The sequence below is a fragment of the Salmo trutta genome, chromosome 13 (genome assembly GCF_901001165.1).
Source record: "Salmo trutta chromosome 13, fSalTru1.1, whole genome shotgun sequence".
NCBI lineage: Eukaryota > Metazoa > Chordata > Actinopteri > Salmoniformes > Salmonidae > Salmo > Salmo trutta.
This window is the reverse complement of record NC_042969.1, coordinates 44,197,096-44,215,105: the sequence shown is the minus strand read 5'-3', so window position 1 is coordinate 44,215,105 and position 18,010 is coordinate 44,197,096. Positions and strand designations below refer to the sequence as shown.

The 18,010-nt window shown below is 42.8% G+C and overlaps 1 protein-coding gene across 1 annotated transcript in view; it reads left to right on the top strand.

Annotated features, from left to right (window-relative positions):
• masp1 (MBL associated serine protease 1) overlaps window positions 1-18,010 on the top strand; it is a 76,153-nt gene that overhangs the window by 16,421 nt on the left and 41,722 nt on the right. Inside the window, exon 5 of the mRNA XM_029772149.1 lies at window positions 7,145-7,341. Coding sequence (XP_029628009.1) covers window positions 7,145-7,341 — 197 coding nt within the window. The remainder of the gene's footprint in view (window positions 1-7,144; window positions 7,342-18,010) is intronic.

Genomic DNA, 18,010 nt, shown 5'->3' with positions numbered 1-18,010 from the left:
CAATTTTTATGCCATTTATGTCATAGAGAAGTGTTAATATTCCGACCGGGAGTATGCATTGAGCCTAAACAGCCGAATAAAATTTCTCCTCAGAAGCGACTCATGCACGCGCATCATTGAAAGGTCCTCCGAGCATCCACTTACAAAAGGCGATAATATATTTCAACCTGAGGTTCCCTCGTAAACCTTCAGTTATTTCGCGGGCTCTGAGAGCCTATTGGAGCCCTGGGAATTGTCACGTTACAGCTAAGATCCTTACTTTTCAATAAAAAGAGGTAAGACGCACGACTCCTTGTCAGACAGGGTACTTCCTGCTTGAAGCCTTGTCAGGTTTTTGCCTGCCATAGGAGTTCTGTTATACTCACAGACACCATTCAAACAGTTTTAGAAAATTCAGAGTGTTTTCTATCCAAACCTGAACAATAATATGCATATTCTAGCTTCTGAGTTGGTGTAGGAGGCCGTTAAAAATGGGAACATATTTTTTCCAAAATTCTCAATACTGCCCCCTATACCAAACAGGTTAACCTCTAGGCTACCTGCCGCTGGGCTACTGGCTACCCGCCACCTAGTAAGGATAACTTGGCTATATACACGGGGTACCAGTATTGAGTCGATGTGCAGAAGTACGAGATAATTGAGGTAGATATGTACATATACTGTAGGTGGGAATAAAGTGACTAAGCAACAGGATAGACAAACAGTAACAGCAGCGCAGTTGAGTCAAAAGACTCAATGCAGATAGTCCGGGTAGCTATTGGTTAACTATTTAGGAGTCTTTTGGTTTGAGGTAGAAGCTGTTCAGCGTCCTGTTGGTTCCAGACTCGGTGCATCTGTACCGCTTGCCGTGCGGTACCAGAGAGAACAGTATGACTTGGGTGGCTGGAGTCTTGGACCATTTTTATGGCCTTCCTCTGACACCGCCTGGTCTGGCTAGGACCTTGACCCCAGTGACGTAATGGGCCGTACGCACTATCCTCTGTAGCGCCTTGCTGTCGGATGCCAAGCATTTACCATACCAAGTGGTGATGCAGCCAATCAAGATGTTCTCAATGGTGCAGCTGTAGAACCTTTTGATATGGATGTGGGCGTGCTCGGCCCTCCTTTTCCTGTAGACCACGATCAGATCCTTTGTCTTACTGGTATGTTGTGAGCCATGACCAGTCTTTCAAAGCTACAGATTTGAGTGCTGCAGGGCGATAGTCATTTAGACAGGTTTCCTTGGTGTTCTTGGGCACAGGGACTATGGTGGTCTGCTTGAAACATTTAGGTATCACAGACTGGGTCAGGTAGAGGTTGAAAATATCAGTGAAGACACTTTCCAGCTGGTCAGCGCATACTCTGAGTACACGTTCTGGTAATCCGTCAGGCCCTGCGGCCTTGTGAATGTTAACCTGTTTAATGGTCTTACATCGGCTACGGAGAGTGATCCCACAATCGTCCGGAACAGCTGGTGCTCTAATGCATACTTCAGTGTTGCTATCCTCAAAGCAAGCATACATGATACACGGTATTCAGTTTTAGATAGGTTCGCGTCACTGGCCAACTCACTGCTGGGTTTCCCTTTGTAATCTGTGATAGTTTGCAAGCCCTGCCACAACTGACGAGTGTCAGATCCGGTGCAGTAAGATTCAATCTTGGTCCTTTATTGACGCTTTGCCTGTCTGATGGTTCGTCATAAGGCGTAGTGGGATTTCTTATAAGCGCCCGGATTAGTTCCAGTTCCTTGAAAGCGGTAGGTGTAGCCTTTAGGTGCATCGATGGCATTGTCTCACAGTGACTGTACGTATATACCCCAACCAGAAGCTATAGATTATAAGCAACATCCGCACTGAGCTAAAGGGTAGAGCTGCCGCTTTCAAGGAGTGGTACTCTATCCCGGAAGCTTATAAGAAATCCCGCTATGCCCTCCGACGAACTAAGATTGAATCATATTAGACCGGCTCCGACGCTCGTCGGATGTGGCAGGGCTTGCAAACTATTACAGACTACAAAGGGAAGCACAGCCGCTAGCTGTCCAGTGACACGAGCCTTTCAGACGAGCTAAATGCCTTCAATGCTCACTTCGAGGCAAGCAACACTGAGGCATGCATGAGAGCATCAGCTGTTCTGAACGACTGTGATCACGCACTCCATAGCCGATGTGAGTAAGTATCACGTTCTAGGGAAGACCCAGATGCAGACAGTGTCGAAGTAACAACATTTTATAACTAGAACAGGGGGCAGGCAAAATGACAGGTCAAGGGCAGGCAGAGGACAGTAATCCTGGGTGGTGGGGCAAGGTACAGGACGGTAGGCAGGCTCAGGGTCAGGGCAGGCAGAATGGTCAAAACCGGGAAAACTAGAAAACAGGAACTAGAAAAAAGACAGGAGCAAGGAGAAAAACGCTGGTAGGCTTGACGAACAAAACAAATTGGCAACAGACAGAGAACATAGGTATAAATACACAGGAGATAATGAGGGGAGATGGGAGACACCTGGTGGGGGGTGGAGACAAGCACAAACACAGTTGAAACAGATCAGGGTGTAACAGTAAGACCTTTAAAACAGGTCAACATTCACAAGGCCGCAGGGCCAGACGGATCACCAGGATTTATACTCCGAGCATGCGCTGACCAACTGGCAAGTGTTTGTAATACCAACATGTTTCAAGCAGACCACCATAGTCCCTGTGCCCAAGAACACTGAGGTAACCTGCCTAAATTACTACCGACCCGTAGCACTCACGTCTGCAGCCATGAAGTGCTTTGAAAGGCTGGTCATGGCTCACATCAACACCATTATCTCAAAAACCCTAGATCTACTCCAATTTGCATACTGCCCCAACAGATCCACAGATGATGCAATCTCTATTGCACTCCACACTGCCCTTTCCCACCTGGACAAAAGGAATGCCTACGTGAGAATGCTATTCATTGACTACAGCTCAGTGTTCAACACCATAGTGCCCTCAAAGCTCAACACTAAGCTAAGGTACTGGGACAAAACACCTCCCTCTGCAACTGGATCCTGGACTTCCTGACAGGCCGCCCCCAGGTGGTAAGGGTAGGTAACAACACATCCGCCACGCTGATCCTCAACATGGGGGCCCTTCAAGGGTGTGTGCTCAGTCCCCTCCTGTACTCGCTGCATGGCCACGCACGACTCCAACACCATTAAGTTTGCAGACGACACAACAGTGGTAGGCCTGATCAACGATGAGACGGAATATAGGAATGAGGTCAGAGACCTGGCCATGTGGTGCCAGGATAACAACCTCTCCCTCAGCATGATCAAGACAATGGAGATGATTATGGACTACAGGAAAAGGACCGAGCATGCACACATTCTCATCAACGGGGTTGTAGTGGAGCAGGTTGAGAGCTTCAAGTTCCTTGGTGTCCACGTCACCAACAAACTAACATGGTCCAAGCCTAATCCCCCTCGGGAGACTGAAAAGATTTGGCATGGGTCCTCAGATCCTCAAAAAGTTATACAGCTGCACCATCGATTGCATCCTGACTGGTTGCATCACTGCCTGGTTTGGCAACTGCTCGGCTCCGAACGCAAGGCACTACAGAGGGTTGTGCATACGGCCCAGTACATCACTGGGGCCAAGCTTCTTGCCATCCAGGACCTCTATACCAGGCGGTGTCAGAGGAAGGCCCTAAAAATTGTCAGACTCCAGCCACCCTGATCATAGACTGTTGTCTCTGCTACCGCATGGCAAGCGGTACCGGAGCGCCAAGTTTAGTTCCAAAAGGCTTTTTAAAAGCTTCTACCCCCAAGCCATAAGACTCCTGAATAGCTAATCAAATGGCTACCCAGACTATTGGCGTCCCCCCCCCCCCCTCTTTTACGCTGCTGGTACTCTCTGTTTATTATCTATGCATAGTCACTTTAATTCTACCTACATCTATATATTACCTCGACTAACCAATTTGTTTTTATTTTTTACTTAACCAACAATGCAGTTAAGAAAAATGTGTTAATAAGGGCTTGTAAGTAAGCATGTAAGGTGGCGGACCTGTTGTATTTTGCGCATGTGACAAATACAATTTGATTTTATTAGGTCAGTGCGGATGTTGCCTGTAATCCATGTCTTCTGGTTGGGATATGTACGTACGGTCACTGTGGGGACGAGGTCGTTGATGCACTTATTAATGAAACCCGTGACTGATGTGGTAAACTCCTCAATGACTTGTATTAGGGTTAGGAATTCGAATTCCTACTTAAAGTAAATTAAGGTCGCATTCCCTTTTAGATTTTAAGGATTCGGAATTGTTATGTAAAGCAGGCAATTGCCACACAATTGATTGGGCCCAATTCTGCCGTTATAGGCCACTACACTAAGGCCTCTATGCTTAGCACTCAGCATTAAGGACATGGATTGGGGGTAAGGCCCTGCGTTAAACTAGCATTTTGTCCAGGGTGTACTTCTACATCAAGCTGCCTCACACTACAGAAACAGGAGATATATTCCTGCCCTATGGGCTGTTTTGGCTTGGACAAGGCTACTTCCACTAGGCTATTTGTTATGACAGGTTGCCTTTTTTTGAGTGCACTGGGTGAGGTAAGAGCTGATACAGGTGCAGGTGTCCCAGACAAGGATAGAGAGAGAGACTTGAGGTTGCGTTTTAGAGTTTTAGCTCCCATTTATTTTCTCCCATTAAAAATCATCAATTTAATTCCATTGACTTATGTGCTAAAAATAAACAGTAAAACATTCACTTCAGCACATTTTACAACATAAATCCTTCTCATACACATAATGACACAATCTCAGAAAGCTGGTAGCCAAATGTCTCTATTGCCTCCTCACCATGATGTAGGATGACTGACCGCTTAAAATAACTTGCGGTGAGCAGTTTGGGCAGTCAAGGTAGAGAAACCCCATTTTGGGTTTGTCGGTGCTGACCATAAGGAGCTGGGTATGGCGCAGGGGAAAGTGGGGTTTGGGTTTGAAACCCATTAGTCTGTGGACGAGGAGGTGGTTTTGGGGCAGCTGTAGGAAGAGGCCGATAAGGTGATGGTGAAGGAGATCGTGGTGATGGTGACTGATACTGTGATCCATCCGGATCTTGAACTTCCGTCTCTGACTCATCTTGAACTCCTCCTGATCTGGACCTGGATCTTGAACCTGTGACTCCCCCTCTATCTCCTCACTGGAAGAGGAGAATGACAACATGACAGGTTGTGATGCTCTGCCTGCTCCTGTAAGCCCCTCCTCCCGCTGTTGAAGAGGGCCATGAGCTCTATGGTGGGGGTCAGGCACAACCCTTTGTGGTTGTTGCGCTGGATCAGGTTCACGGCTTTCCTGTTGGTTCCTTTCTATGAAGGCTGCTATCATCCGAGCATCCTCCAGATCCCTTTCAGCTTGCAGTAGACATCGCTGTCTTTCTAGACGTTTGGCTATGGTTTCACGTGCTTCAAAGGCTTGTCATGTTTGAGTGTCCAAATGCCTACACTCTTAATCAGCTTGAGTGTCCTCTATGATTTGGCGTTGACCTCCTCTAGTTCAAGGAGCATCATACACTTCCTGAGAGCAGCAGCTTGAGTTACTCAGGGTCTCTGATGGTACTCCACCCCATGCACTCCCACAGCTCTGAGATGACTGGTATGAAGAGAGGCCCTCCATACTCATTGAATGAGATGATTTAGTGGATCTTAGAGATTTAACAGAACATTGCTCTGATCCCCCATTGTGCCTCTTCCATGAGGTGTCTTCCAGAGACTGGTGAAATAGCAGGCCTTCATGTGTTGGGGCCTCTATCTGCTCTAAGGAAGAGCGCTTGGATGGAGAGTTGAGCCAGATAGCTGCTGTGGTTGTTTGGATAATCTCTTCTGATATCGGGTTATGTGGGGGTAAACCTCATTGTCTCTCAAATGGGTTGAGGGCTGTTTGCCCATCCAGCTCTTTCCACCCAAAACCGGCTCCTCTTTAGGCATAGCTCTTGCTGGATGTTTGTTTGCTGCACTTGACTGTGAGACAGTGAAGGTTCCACTTGCTTGCAGCTCACATGTGCAAGGCCTAGCTATGGGAGAGTCAGGTTGAGGTTTGCCATTGAGGTCCCCATCCATGGGAACACCTGTATCCCACTCCATATCCGGCCAAAGAACCACTTGTTATAGCAGCTTGCCTATTTTGAATGCACTGGGTGAGGTAGGAGCTGATTCAGGTGCAGGTGTCCCGGTTACAGGACAAGGATAGGGAGAGAGAATTTAGGTTGTGTTTGAACTCCCATTTATTTAATCCCTTTAAATCATCCACAGGGTATTGGACACACAGATAACATAAATAAAATTGATAATGCTGGAGAGGTTCTTTACAACTGCCTGGATTATTTGTCACTGAACTAAAAGACAAAGGAACTCAGGTATTTAACAAGGGAAATTGGTTGAAGGTGTGCTCAGAGCATAGAGATGTATTGAGATCTCTAGTGCCCAAAAGCCTGTAAAACATGGGAAGCGCTATTTGAGGACTGATACGTAGTGATTTCTACACATCTCTGTGGCTTAGAGGCACCTGCATTCAAAGGGACAGTTAACAAAAAGTGTGAGAAAAATTTGAGCCTTTTCCACACTATTAGTGCTAGATTCCTTGTTCTGTGCCACAAGACCAAGTGAACTGGTTGTATTGTGGACCATCACTGATCACGTCATCACCCTTCTATGGCACCTCTGGGACATTAAGCAACCTTCAACGCACCCAAATCCTGTGTGTGTGTGCGCGCCTGCTCACATGCATTTGTGCATGAATGCGTGAGTGATTGTGTTATAGTTAGAAAGGTCTGTTTTGTATCCATTCACTCCCCTCTTTCTATCTCACTGATAGCCGTCACTGATTGATGACAAATATTTACATTCAAGCAGCTGAAGATATGTGAAAAATGTCTGTTTAGTTCAGAGAGTTACAGTATGTGTTGCAGATTCTATAATCTTCTCTTACTGCTCCAGTTGGTTCACTGTGCACGTTCAAAACTGTCACTGGAAATAAGACGTGTGTGTTCTATGCACTGTGTCTATAAATGGGTTATTACAGTATGTTGTGTGTATGGTGGATTTTCATGAAACTTGTGGAGTATTTATCACACATTATCATAAATCCTATTTTATTAATGTGTGCATAGAATGTATTGATTGATTAATTGTGTGTGTGTTCCAGTGGAGTGCAGTGATAATGTGTTTACGGAGCGGTCGGGGGTGCTTTCCAGTTCCGACTTCCCCAACCCCTACCCCAAAAGCTCTGACTGCCTGTACCACATTGAGCTGGAAGATGGATTCTTGCTCAGCCTGGAGTTCGACGACACCTTCGACATTGAGGACCACCCTGATGTCACCTGTCCCTACGACTATGTCAAGGTTTTTTTATTTATTTTGATTTGTATTCAACCTTTATTTAAAGGGAGTCATATTGAGACATGTCTTTTTTCCAAATGAGCCCTGTAGTACAAGAATACACATATTAAACATGAAATGTATCAATAAATAATAATAGTAATAACAATCAGACAGTTTCCCAATTTCCCACCCCAACAAGACAATAAAAGTTTAAAAAAACACTCCTCTGTGAACAGGTCACTTACCAATGCCCTTAAGTGACCAGAAGGCACTTGGAAATCTAATCTGTGTCCTGAAATTCGTTCCATGTATGTGGTGCGTAAAAACTAAAGGGCATTTTACCTAGATCAGTAGCAACAAAAGGAATATCAAGAATTAGCCATTCCTGGGAGCGAGTGAGGTATTTTGTTCTTCTGTATGTTAGAAGCCGTGTAAATGAACAGAAGGCAACGGATGTCTTCAAGTGGCCACACACCTCTCCAAAGTGTGCACAGTCCCTAAGTAATTTCAATACACTTTAATGACTCAAGGAAAGAGCTTTCAACTATTTGGTGCTTTTTTTGAGCTCTCTTGCTGTGCCGTTAAGGAACTGAAGCGAGGACACTTGTAGTGTGTTGTTTGGAACACAACCCTCCATCCCCACTGTTTTATTTTACACAATCCAAAAACGTTCCATTACAAATCGCAAACTGGCTCAGGTCGGCGTCATTTGAAATCTAACTTTATTGGCAACATGACTAGCTAAGTCAGGGATGGGCAACTGGTTGCCTGTGTAGGCCCGTGGATCAATTTCCCCAAATAAAAAAATTATAGTATTGAAATAATGGAACTAAGTCGGGCTGTCAACCTTCTGTTGAGAGTTAGAATAGTAGTTACAAAAAAATGTGGTTGTGCATCAGCCACTCAATTAGCCCATGTCAGCAAACATTTCTGAGACTGCTAAGTTAGTCAACTGGCCAGCTATCTAAACTTGTATTAATCATGGTCAAATTACCCACCGGCGGGCCCCCATTTATTTTGTTTGTCACTCTCACTCAGGTATCTTATTAAAAACTGCTAATATTTATCTCCACCCTATGGCAAAACGTATAGAATTTCAGCAAGCTTGCTTTAAAACTGCAACATGTTCTCTACGCCGGATGGAAAAATGTGTAGAACTGCAGGAAATTAACTCTAAAACTTAATTAAACTTTTTTTTTAATTGCATAGGGCCCCCAAAAGGCTAGGGCTCTGACTGGGTATGGATGTGGGTACACAGACCAGTGAGCCACTGCAGCCCCTCATAATGAGTTCTGAGATTTGTTGGCCCCACCCCCATCCAAATTGCCCATCCCTGCTCTAAAACTTATTTTGTTTATCTTTGTGGTCAAGAGGAAAAATGTTTTGCTGGCAAGGTGATTTTGCTTAGGGCCCCCAAAAGGCTAGGGCCGGCTCTGACTGCATGTGTGGGTATGGATGTGGGTACGCAGACCCGCAAGCCATTGAGGCCCATAGTAATTTTTTGTGGTCCCCACCCCCTTCAAAGTTGCCCATTCCTGAGCTAAATATAAAATACAATCTTACTTTCACAAGGGGCTTCAGAGAAATACACTTTTGGTAGTGCTTTTGGTGTGCCAAGAATGGAGACTTCCACTGTTAATTTACTTCACCATAGTGGAGAACATTCTGTTCAGAACAACCTGGGGTTATGATGCAATGTCATCCCTGTAACTGTGAAATAGCGATCATGAATGTCAATAGGCCTACTGTAAATTACATGCGTTTTGTTATATGAAAAAGTAAAGAGCACTTTGGACTCAAAGCTGTATTTATTTTAATCCTTGACGTCTCATCTATCAGAACACGCTTGCCCCTCACAGGTTAGCGTTTTTCGAAAGTTGTTTCTATTCTAATCTCACAAATAAAGTGAACATTTTATATCTTGTTCACTAACTGACCTGCCTAGCTGGTGGTGGTAAGATTTGTTAGCTAGCAAACTGGCTAGATGCTATTAGCAAAAAGTATTGTTGCTGTATTCTGATTATAGCAACCATTTTGCTAACATAGCCACATCATTAGCTAGCAATCTAGCAGGCTAATTGGGGAAACCACATTTAACAAAGTTCTGTTTCGCAAGAAAAGGGTAACTACGTTTTTTTAAATCAGACTATTAATTGCATTGTATAGATAGCATGAGCTAATAGCCCATGATGCCTTTCTGTCATAGTATCTTCCCTGGAAGCAGCACCTTCTCTGTACATCTGCCCTCAGAGTAGCAAGAACATTGCTTACTCACCTCAACCTTACTCTCTCTGAGGTAGCAAAGCCAACAGTATCACTCATTCTGCCATAACTTTCTCCAATGCAGAACAACAATTGCATTACTCCTCTCCAAATTAATCTTCCTCTTAGGCAACAAAACAAAAAGTATTGTCTATTCTATAACATAGCCTTCCTCAGAGGCAGCAGTGTTTTCAACGTAGCAATTCTACTCTAGTAACCTCATCTGAGGTAGCAATAACTGTACTAGATTACTTAAATTTTATTATCCTCCCTGGAGGCAGAAAAAAAGCCTAAGATGCCTTTCTGTCATAGTATCTTCCCTGGAGGCAGCAGCTACTTTTCCTGGGGTCCTGCAACATTAAGGCAGTAATATACAATAAAAAATATTACTTGACATTACATTTCATAACCCTTTTCATAACACATTAAGTGTGTGCCCTCAGGCCACTACTCTACTACCAAATACTGTATCTACAATACAAAATCCATGTGTGTGTGTGTAGAGTGCGTGTGTTATCATCTGTGTGTGTCCACAGTCCCCGCTGTTCAATAAGGTGTATTTATTTGTATTTCTTTATCTGATTCTACTGCTTGCATCAGTTACCTGACGTGGAATAGAGTTCTATGTAGCCATGGCTCTATGTACAGTGAGGGAAAAAAGTATTTGATCCCCTGCTGATTTTGTACGTTTGCCCACTGACAAAGAAATGATCAGTCTATAATTTTAATGGTAGATTTATTTGAACAGTGAGAGAAAGTATAACAAAAAAATCCGGAAAAACGCATGTCAAAAATGTTATAAATTGATTTGCATTTTAATGAGGGAAATAAGTATTTGACCCCCTCTCAATCAGAAAGATTTCTGGCTCTCAGGTGTCTTTTATACAGGTAACGAGCTGAGATTAGGAGCACACTCTGTCCACAGAAGCAATCAATCAATCAGATTCCAAACTCTCCACCATGGCCAAGACCAAAGAGCTCTCCAAGGATGTCAGGGGAAAGATTGTAGACCTACACAAGGCTGGAATGGGCTACAAGACCATCGCCAAGCAGCTTGGTGAGAAGGTGACAACAGTTGGTGCGATTATTCGCAAATGGAAGAAACACAAAAGAACTGTCAATCTCCCACGGCCTGGGGCTCCATGCAAGATCTCACCTCGTGGAGTTGCAATGATCATGAGAACGGTGAGGAATCAGCCCAGAACTACACGGGAGGATCTTGTCAATGATCTCAACGCAGCTGGGACCATAGTCACCAAGAAAACAATTGGTAACACACTACGCCGTGAAGGACTGAAATCCTGCAGCGCCCGCAAGGTCCCCCTGCTCAAGAAAGCACATATACATGCCCGTCTGAAGTTTGCCAATGAACATCTGAATGATTCAGAGGACAACTGTGTGAAAGTGTTGTGGTCAGATGAGACCAAAATGGAGCTCTTTTGGCATCAACTCAACTCGCCGTGTTTGTAGGAGGAGGAATACTGCCTATGACCCCAAGAACACCATCTCCACCGTCAAACATGGAGGTGGAAACATTATGCTTTGGGGGTGTTTTTCCTGCTAAGGGGGCAGGACAACTTCACCGCATCAAAGGGACGATGGACAGGGCCATGTACCGTCAAATCTTGGGTGAGAACCTCCTTCCCTCAGCCAGGGCATTGAAAATGGGTCGTGGATGGGTATTCCAGCATGACAATGACCCAAAACACACGGCCAAGGCAACAAAGGAGTGGCTCAAGAAGAAGCACATTAAGGTCCTGAAGTGGCCTAGCCAGTCTCCAGACCTTAATCCCATAGAAAATCTGTGGAGGGAGCTGAAGGTTCGAGTTGCCAAACGTCAGCCTCAAAACCTTAATGACTTGGAGAAGATCTGCAAAGAGGAGTGGGACAAAAACCCTCCTGAGATGTGTGCCAACTTGGTGGCCAACTACAAAAAACATCTGACCTCTGTGATTGCCAACAAGGGTTTTGCCACCAAGTACTAAGTCATGTTTTGCAGAGGGGTCAAATACCTATTTCCCTCATTAAAATGCAAATCAAATTCTAATATTTTTGACATGCGTTTTTCTGGATTTTTTTGTTGTTATTCTGTCTCTCACCGTTCATATAAACCTACCATTAAAATGATAGACTGATCATTTCTTTGTAAGTGGTCAAATGTACACAATCAGCAAGGGATCAAATACTTTTTTCCCCCACTGTATGTAAACTTCTGATTTCAACTGTATATATATATATATATATATATATATATACTATAAGTTTGGGGTCACTTAGAATTTTTTTTGTCCATTTAAAATAACATCAAATTGATCAGAAATACAGTGTAGACATTGTTAGTGTTCTAAATTACTATTGTAGCTGGAAATGGCAGATTTTGTTTGACAGCATATCTATATACGGTTGTTCCTCCTTTTAAAAGTTGTGAGCTTACACCGCAGGACAGAGGTGCCCAGTGTCACGGCTTCATTGCTCCAGACCACCACAAGGGGGTGATTTGCAATTCATATATACAGTAAAACAACAACAATGCATATCTAACTCCCTTCATCTGCATTAATCTGAGGACACGGGATAGTATTTCAATGAAATACTTCATTTCAACCAGTGGAGAATGTGAAAGGCTTTATTGAAATAAGTTCATTATCCAGGTGTTATGAATACATAAATGCATTATAATTATTATAAATACAAGTTCAATCTGTACTTCAATGCACATATGGTGTGCATTATAAAACGAGGAAGAAAGACGAGGTGGGGAGAGAGGTGTAGAAGACAGAAAGGGAAAGAAGTAAGAACAGTGGCAGACGGCATTGTCACATACTTCGTCGTCTGAGGAGGAAGAATCATCGGACCAAAATGCAGTGGATAAAGTGCTCATCTTCGTATTTATTAAAGAACCACAGTTAAACACAAAAACAGTCCCGTAAGGTGCACTGACTATACAAGGAAACAACTACCCACAAAACCCATGAAGGAAAACCCCTACTTAAATATGATCTCTAATCAGAGGCAACGAGGATCAGCTGCCTCCAATTAGAGATCAACCCAAACATACACAACATAGAAATAGAACTAGAAAGGAAAACATAGAAATAGATCAAACCCAAAATCCCAAAACAAACACCACCCTGCCACGCCCTGACCATACTATAATAACAAAATAACCTCTTTACTGGTCAGGACGTGACAGGCATATAATTCATGAATTACAGTGCTACCCTAATATTCCCTCAGTTCATCACAATTGCGGTGTCTCCTAACCAGCCTTGGGCCCCCAGTTGGCCCGAAGGTTATCTTAAGAGCGGGTGAGGTGTCGATGACGGGACTGGCTTCCTCTCTCACTCACATCAAAACATACCTGCAGATTAAGCCTTGTTTTTTTTTATTCTAACACGGTCAGTCATTTTAAATCAGGAGGTGTAATGCAAAACTGACCTTGGATCATTAACTCTGGGACTACTACATCTCTGTCTGTATTTCAATGTAAAGCATCTCTTTAATAATACTTCCTGTTGACCCGACCAAGTGACATCTCACCTATGATCATGCTGTGCCCTCTGTGTCAGCCAGTTCAGATGCGGGAGGGGTTCACCAAAACAGCTGATATAACTTAGAGGATTTAGGGAGAAGGGTGAGAGGGATGAAGTGAAGAAGAGAGACTGTTATTGTGTGTGTGTGGTCTCACCTGGTGTCCACACTAAGTGGCTACAGAGTACTTTATGCTGAAAAACAGACACATGAGGACAAACAATAGAAGATACTGTATGTGACGCAGACACCTATCGGAGTGTACCTGAAACATTTTAATATAGAGGGCTATGTGTCTCACCACTTGGTTATTGCAAGGCTAACCCATAGGGAAATCATGACTTGACAGCAACAGATAAACAGCCATTTTCACTGGACCATGTGGTGTAAATTAGTAACAGTAATTTAGCAGCTGACATCTGAATTTTTTTTTTTATTACTGCATGTGAGACAGGTTCCATGTAAAACAAGACAGGCATAGATGGAGAAAAAGAACACAGAACAGTTTAATTACCTCTGGTTATGGACACTTGCCAGCAATAAAGTTTCCACGGCCTGTTCCTGGGACAGTGAACACCTGGCAATATCTACATTTTCGACCCCTTGGTCAGCTCGCTCTCTGAAAGTAAAGAAAACAGCATTTTTTTTTTTTATAGATATGAAAACAAAAACTGAGATTTAACTGTTCAATCTAAAGCAGCAGATATCATTTTTAGGATACGTCAATACCAGGGGCGAAAATCTGATTTCAAACTTTGGAGGGGACAATTACATAAAATTTTCTCAAGAGCAATTCCTGAGGGGGACACCAAAAGTAGTGCTGTAACACACAGCCTACATTGTAATATGGTAAATGTATATTGAGGAACCAAAGAAATAAGGTGTTTGCCGTACTCCTAACTACCGGTACCCAAAACTACACAACTAGTCACAACAGCAATACCATTGCCTTTAACAAATCTTAGTTCAGTCACCAGTTTAAGTTGAGAGTGGGGGTATCCATGGCATTTTCCAATTATGTTCCTATTTTACAAGTTAAAAAAATTGAGAACCTTTCATAATGTTGCCAAACAAAGACTCAACAAACTTACCTGAGACTCCCTGTCTTTGCCAGTCTGTCCCTGCATATCTGTCCCCAACTCTGCTGTCTGTGTGCCATCTGTTGCCTGCTCTGCCTAATGACATCATTGTGAAACATTTCCATTAGAATTTCATTTCTTTCTTATGAACATTTTATCAACTAGTCTTTGAGATATTAGGCTACTAGGGTTCTTACTTTGCGTTATGGTGTACTGAAAAATACTCTGATGTCCGTCTTTTATTTTTCTGCCATTTTTCTACCTGGCTGGCTGGCTGGCTACACACACACACACACACAGTGTGTAGGTTATTTACAGTAGGAGATGGGCTTCTATCATCTTATCTTTTATCATTCTATTTGGGCTTTGATCTAAAAGGTAGCTAGCAAATGTGAAACGGATTAAAATGACAAGAGTTGACAGCTGTATGAGTTCACCATTTACACAACATATGCTGCAACCTTTTGTAATTTTAATAGTTTGTTTCATATTGGCTGGCTTCCAACAATAGCTGAATTTGCAAAGCTAGCGAGCACCAATTCCGTTTCAGTGGTGTTTGCTATAATCTTTGCTACCCGGGTTAAATAAAATAAATAAATAAAAGTTCCCTTGCGACAATTTAGCTTTTGCAACGAGACCATTAAATATATTTAAGACAATGGTAGAAGAGAGTGTAGTTCTGTTCAGTTTGGACTTCAATTTCTCGCTAACCTTATCACAGGGACTTTGAAGCACTAACTTACATCATCTGCATGCTGATCTTGGAATAAATTGACGATAGCAAAGATTCCATCTTTGACGAGGCCACCTAAATTGAATAATTACTAGCTAGCTTAATAGTTCATATTTGCCCGCTAGCTCTGCATATTCAGCTAGTGTGTGTGCGCGATTGACTGGATTAACCTCACGTCAGCTACGTTCATTGAGTGCCTTTCAGACAGTGGATACCACCCCTCTGTTACCTTGCCAACTAAGGAACTGGCAGTGGATCAAACCATTGTGAGGCAAAGGGTGGGGGGGTTGCAATCTTTTGAAACTTAACGCGCTATTAAGTGTCTATAATCAGCACAATTGCTTTCATTGCGTATTATTCATATTATTTAAATTACATAGTTATGTTTCAGTGATATATTGGGGGGGACAAATCATATTTTTCCCAGGATGGGGGGGTCGTGTCCCCCCCGGGATTTCCGCCCCTGGTCAATACAGCCCAGTGCTGCTTACCTGAGATGTCATCTTCGTAGGGATCCGCTTTGACTTCCTTTGTGTAGGAAAAAAGTTGCTTTCAGAACAATTATTTTGATAGAAAATAAAAAAGGTTTTGCTCTCGACAGAAAGACACAAATGTACCTCCATAGCATATAACAATTTGCCTGTGAATAACCACACCTTCATACGAACGTGCTACTGTATGCAGAATTCTTGACGCACAACCGAAGCTGCTGCCATATCCTGCCAGCACGCCCACTCAGGAGCAGAATGATGACGCGTGGAAGAGGGAATAGAATGAGATGGGAACAGCAATTTGTTGCAAATTGGGGAGGAGGGCTAATAGCTGAACAATAGACAATTCAACCTTTACTAAAGAATAGTCTAATAGCCGAGCTAGGTGTGAGAAAAAAAACTCCTATCACAGACCAGATTTGCCCTGATGACCAAGGGGTAGCTTGCTACTCAATGTAATAAAGTAATGACTTTTCAAATAAGTTACCTTACACATTTTGTTGACTGACAATTTGTTAGCTACGCTGTCCTTGCGAACCACATAGCACATCATTACAGCAGTATGTATAACTACTAACGTCATTCCTAACGTTAGTAGTTATACATCAAACTTGCCAGTAAATTAACTATAGGCTATCTAACTACCCAACGTTTATTGACTTGATTATTCTCGTCATTCTTAGTTTAGCTAAATGGCATAGTCGTGCTTTCTCAATGGACAGTCGGGTGCTTTCGTAAATTCGCTCTGGCTGTCTACACGCTGGACAATAGAACGAGTCAAAACGGCTGAAGAACATTGGCTAAACTGGAACACTAACGTGAGCCCATAGCAAATGAATGGAATCGAACTTTCGCATGAGCCTGTTTTGACTGGAGTGATGCTTAGAATTCCATAAAAAATGTATCCCTTTATATTTTACCACTACAATCTGTTCGTCGGACGAAACTGGGAAAAAAACAACTCGTGTAGAAGGTAAACATCCGCACCTCAATGGTGTCAACTGTGCTTATGTCTGCGTAATGAAAAAGTAGGGGAAAAATAAAAACATCTGACTATTTCTGGTCTAGCGATCTATGACAAACGAGCTCGCTGCCCAGGCTTATATAATTACAAAGAGGATATTCTCCTAATTTAAAATGGTGCCCGTGTAACAGTTTTGCTTCCGTCCCTTCTACTCGCCCCTACCTGGGCTCGGACCAGGGACCCAACATACATAGATAAAAGCCACCCTCGAAGTATTGTTACCCATCGCTCCACAAAGGCCACGGCCCTTGCAGTGCAAGGGGAACAACTACTTCCAGGTCTCAGAGCGTGTGACGTCACCGATTGAAACGCTATTAGTGCGCACCCCCATTTCACACCGGTTACACCCGACTTGAAAAAAATCGAAATATAGTCTTTGGGAGATATTTGGCGAAATAGACAGACATGCTGGGAAATATGATCATATTATGAAACTGGGCTCCACGGCGGATGTAGAAAGTAAACATCCGCACCTCGATGGTGTCAACTGTGCTTATGTCTGCGTAATGAAAAAGTAGGGAAAAAAATAAAAACTTCTGACTATTTATGGTCTAGCATCGATGAGCGAGTGATGTCACCGATTGAAACGCTATAATATTAATCAAATTAATTAATCCAAATTTATTAATCAATCCCATATACTATGTTATTACAAAAAAGGTTTGACTTCATCACTACTTGTTTTTGTAAGAAGTCTTGACAAGCCAAATGCACCAAGCTGTCTGTTTAAACTACTAACACATAGCTCAGACACCCATGCATACACCACAAGACATGCCACCAGAGGTCTCTTCATAATCCCCAAGTCCAAAACAGACTAGGGGATGTGCATAGTTCTACATCGAGCAATGACTACATGGAACTCTATTCCACATCAGGTAACTGTTGCAAGCAGTAGAATCAGATTTAAAAAACAGATAAAAATACACCTTATGGGACAGCGGGTACTGTGAGGAGACACACAAACAGGTACAGACACGCATACGCACACAAACGCTACCACACACAGTGGTGTAAAGTACTTAAACAGTACTTTAAAGTATTTTTACTTAAGTTGTTTTTTGCGGGTATCTGTACTTTACATTACTACTATTTACATTCCTAAGGAAAATAATGTACTCTTTACTCCATATATTTTATCTGACACCCAAAAGTACTTGTGCTTCTTACAACAGGAAATTGGTTAAATTCATGCACTTATCAAGAGAATATCCCTGGTCATCCCTACTGCCTCTACTGAGTGTTGGAGTATGCACCTGGCTAAAAAAACAAAAATATTGCAGTCTGGTTTGCTTTATGTAGGTAATTTGAAATGATTTATACTTTTACTTTTGATACTTAAGTATATTTCAGCAATTTACTTTTGATACTAAGTTATATTTAAAACGAAATACTTGTAGACTTTTAATCAAGTAGTATTTTACTGGTTGACTTTCACTTTTACCCTGAGTTATGTTCTATTAAGGTATGTTTACTTTTACTCAAGTATGACAATTGGGTACTTTATCCACCACTGCACACAAGTGCATTGTAATATTGTTGTATGGTGGTATTATACATTTTGTATTGT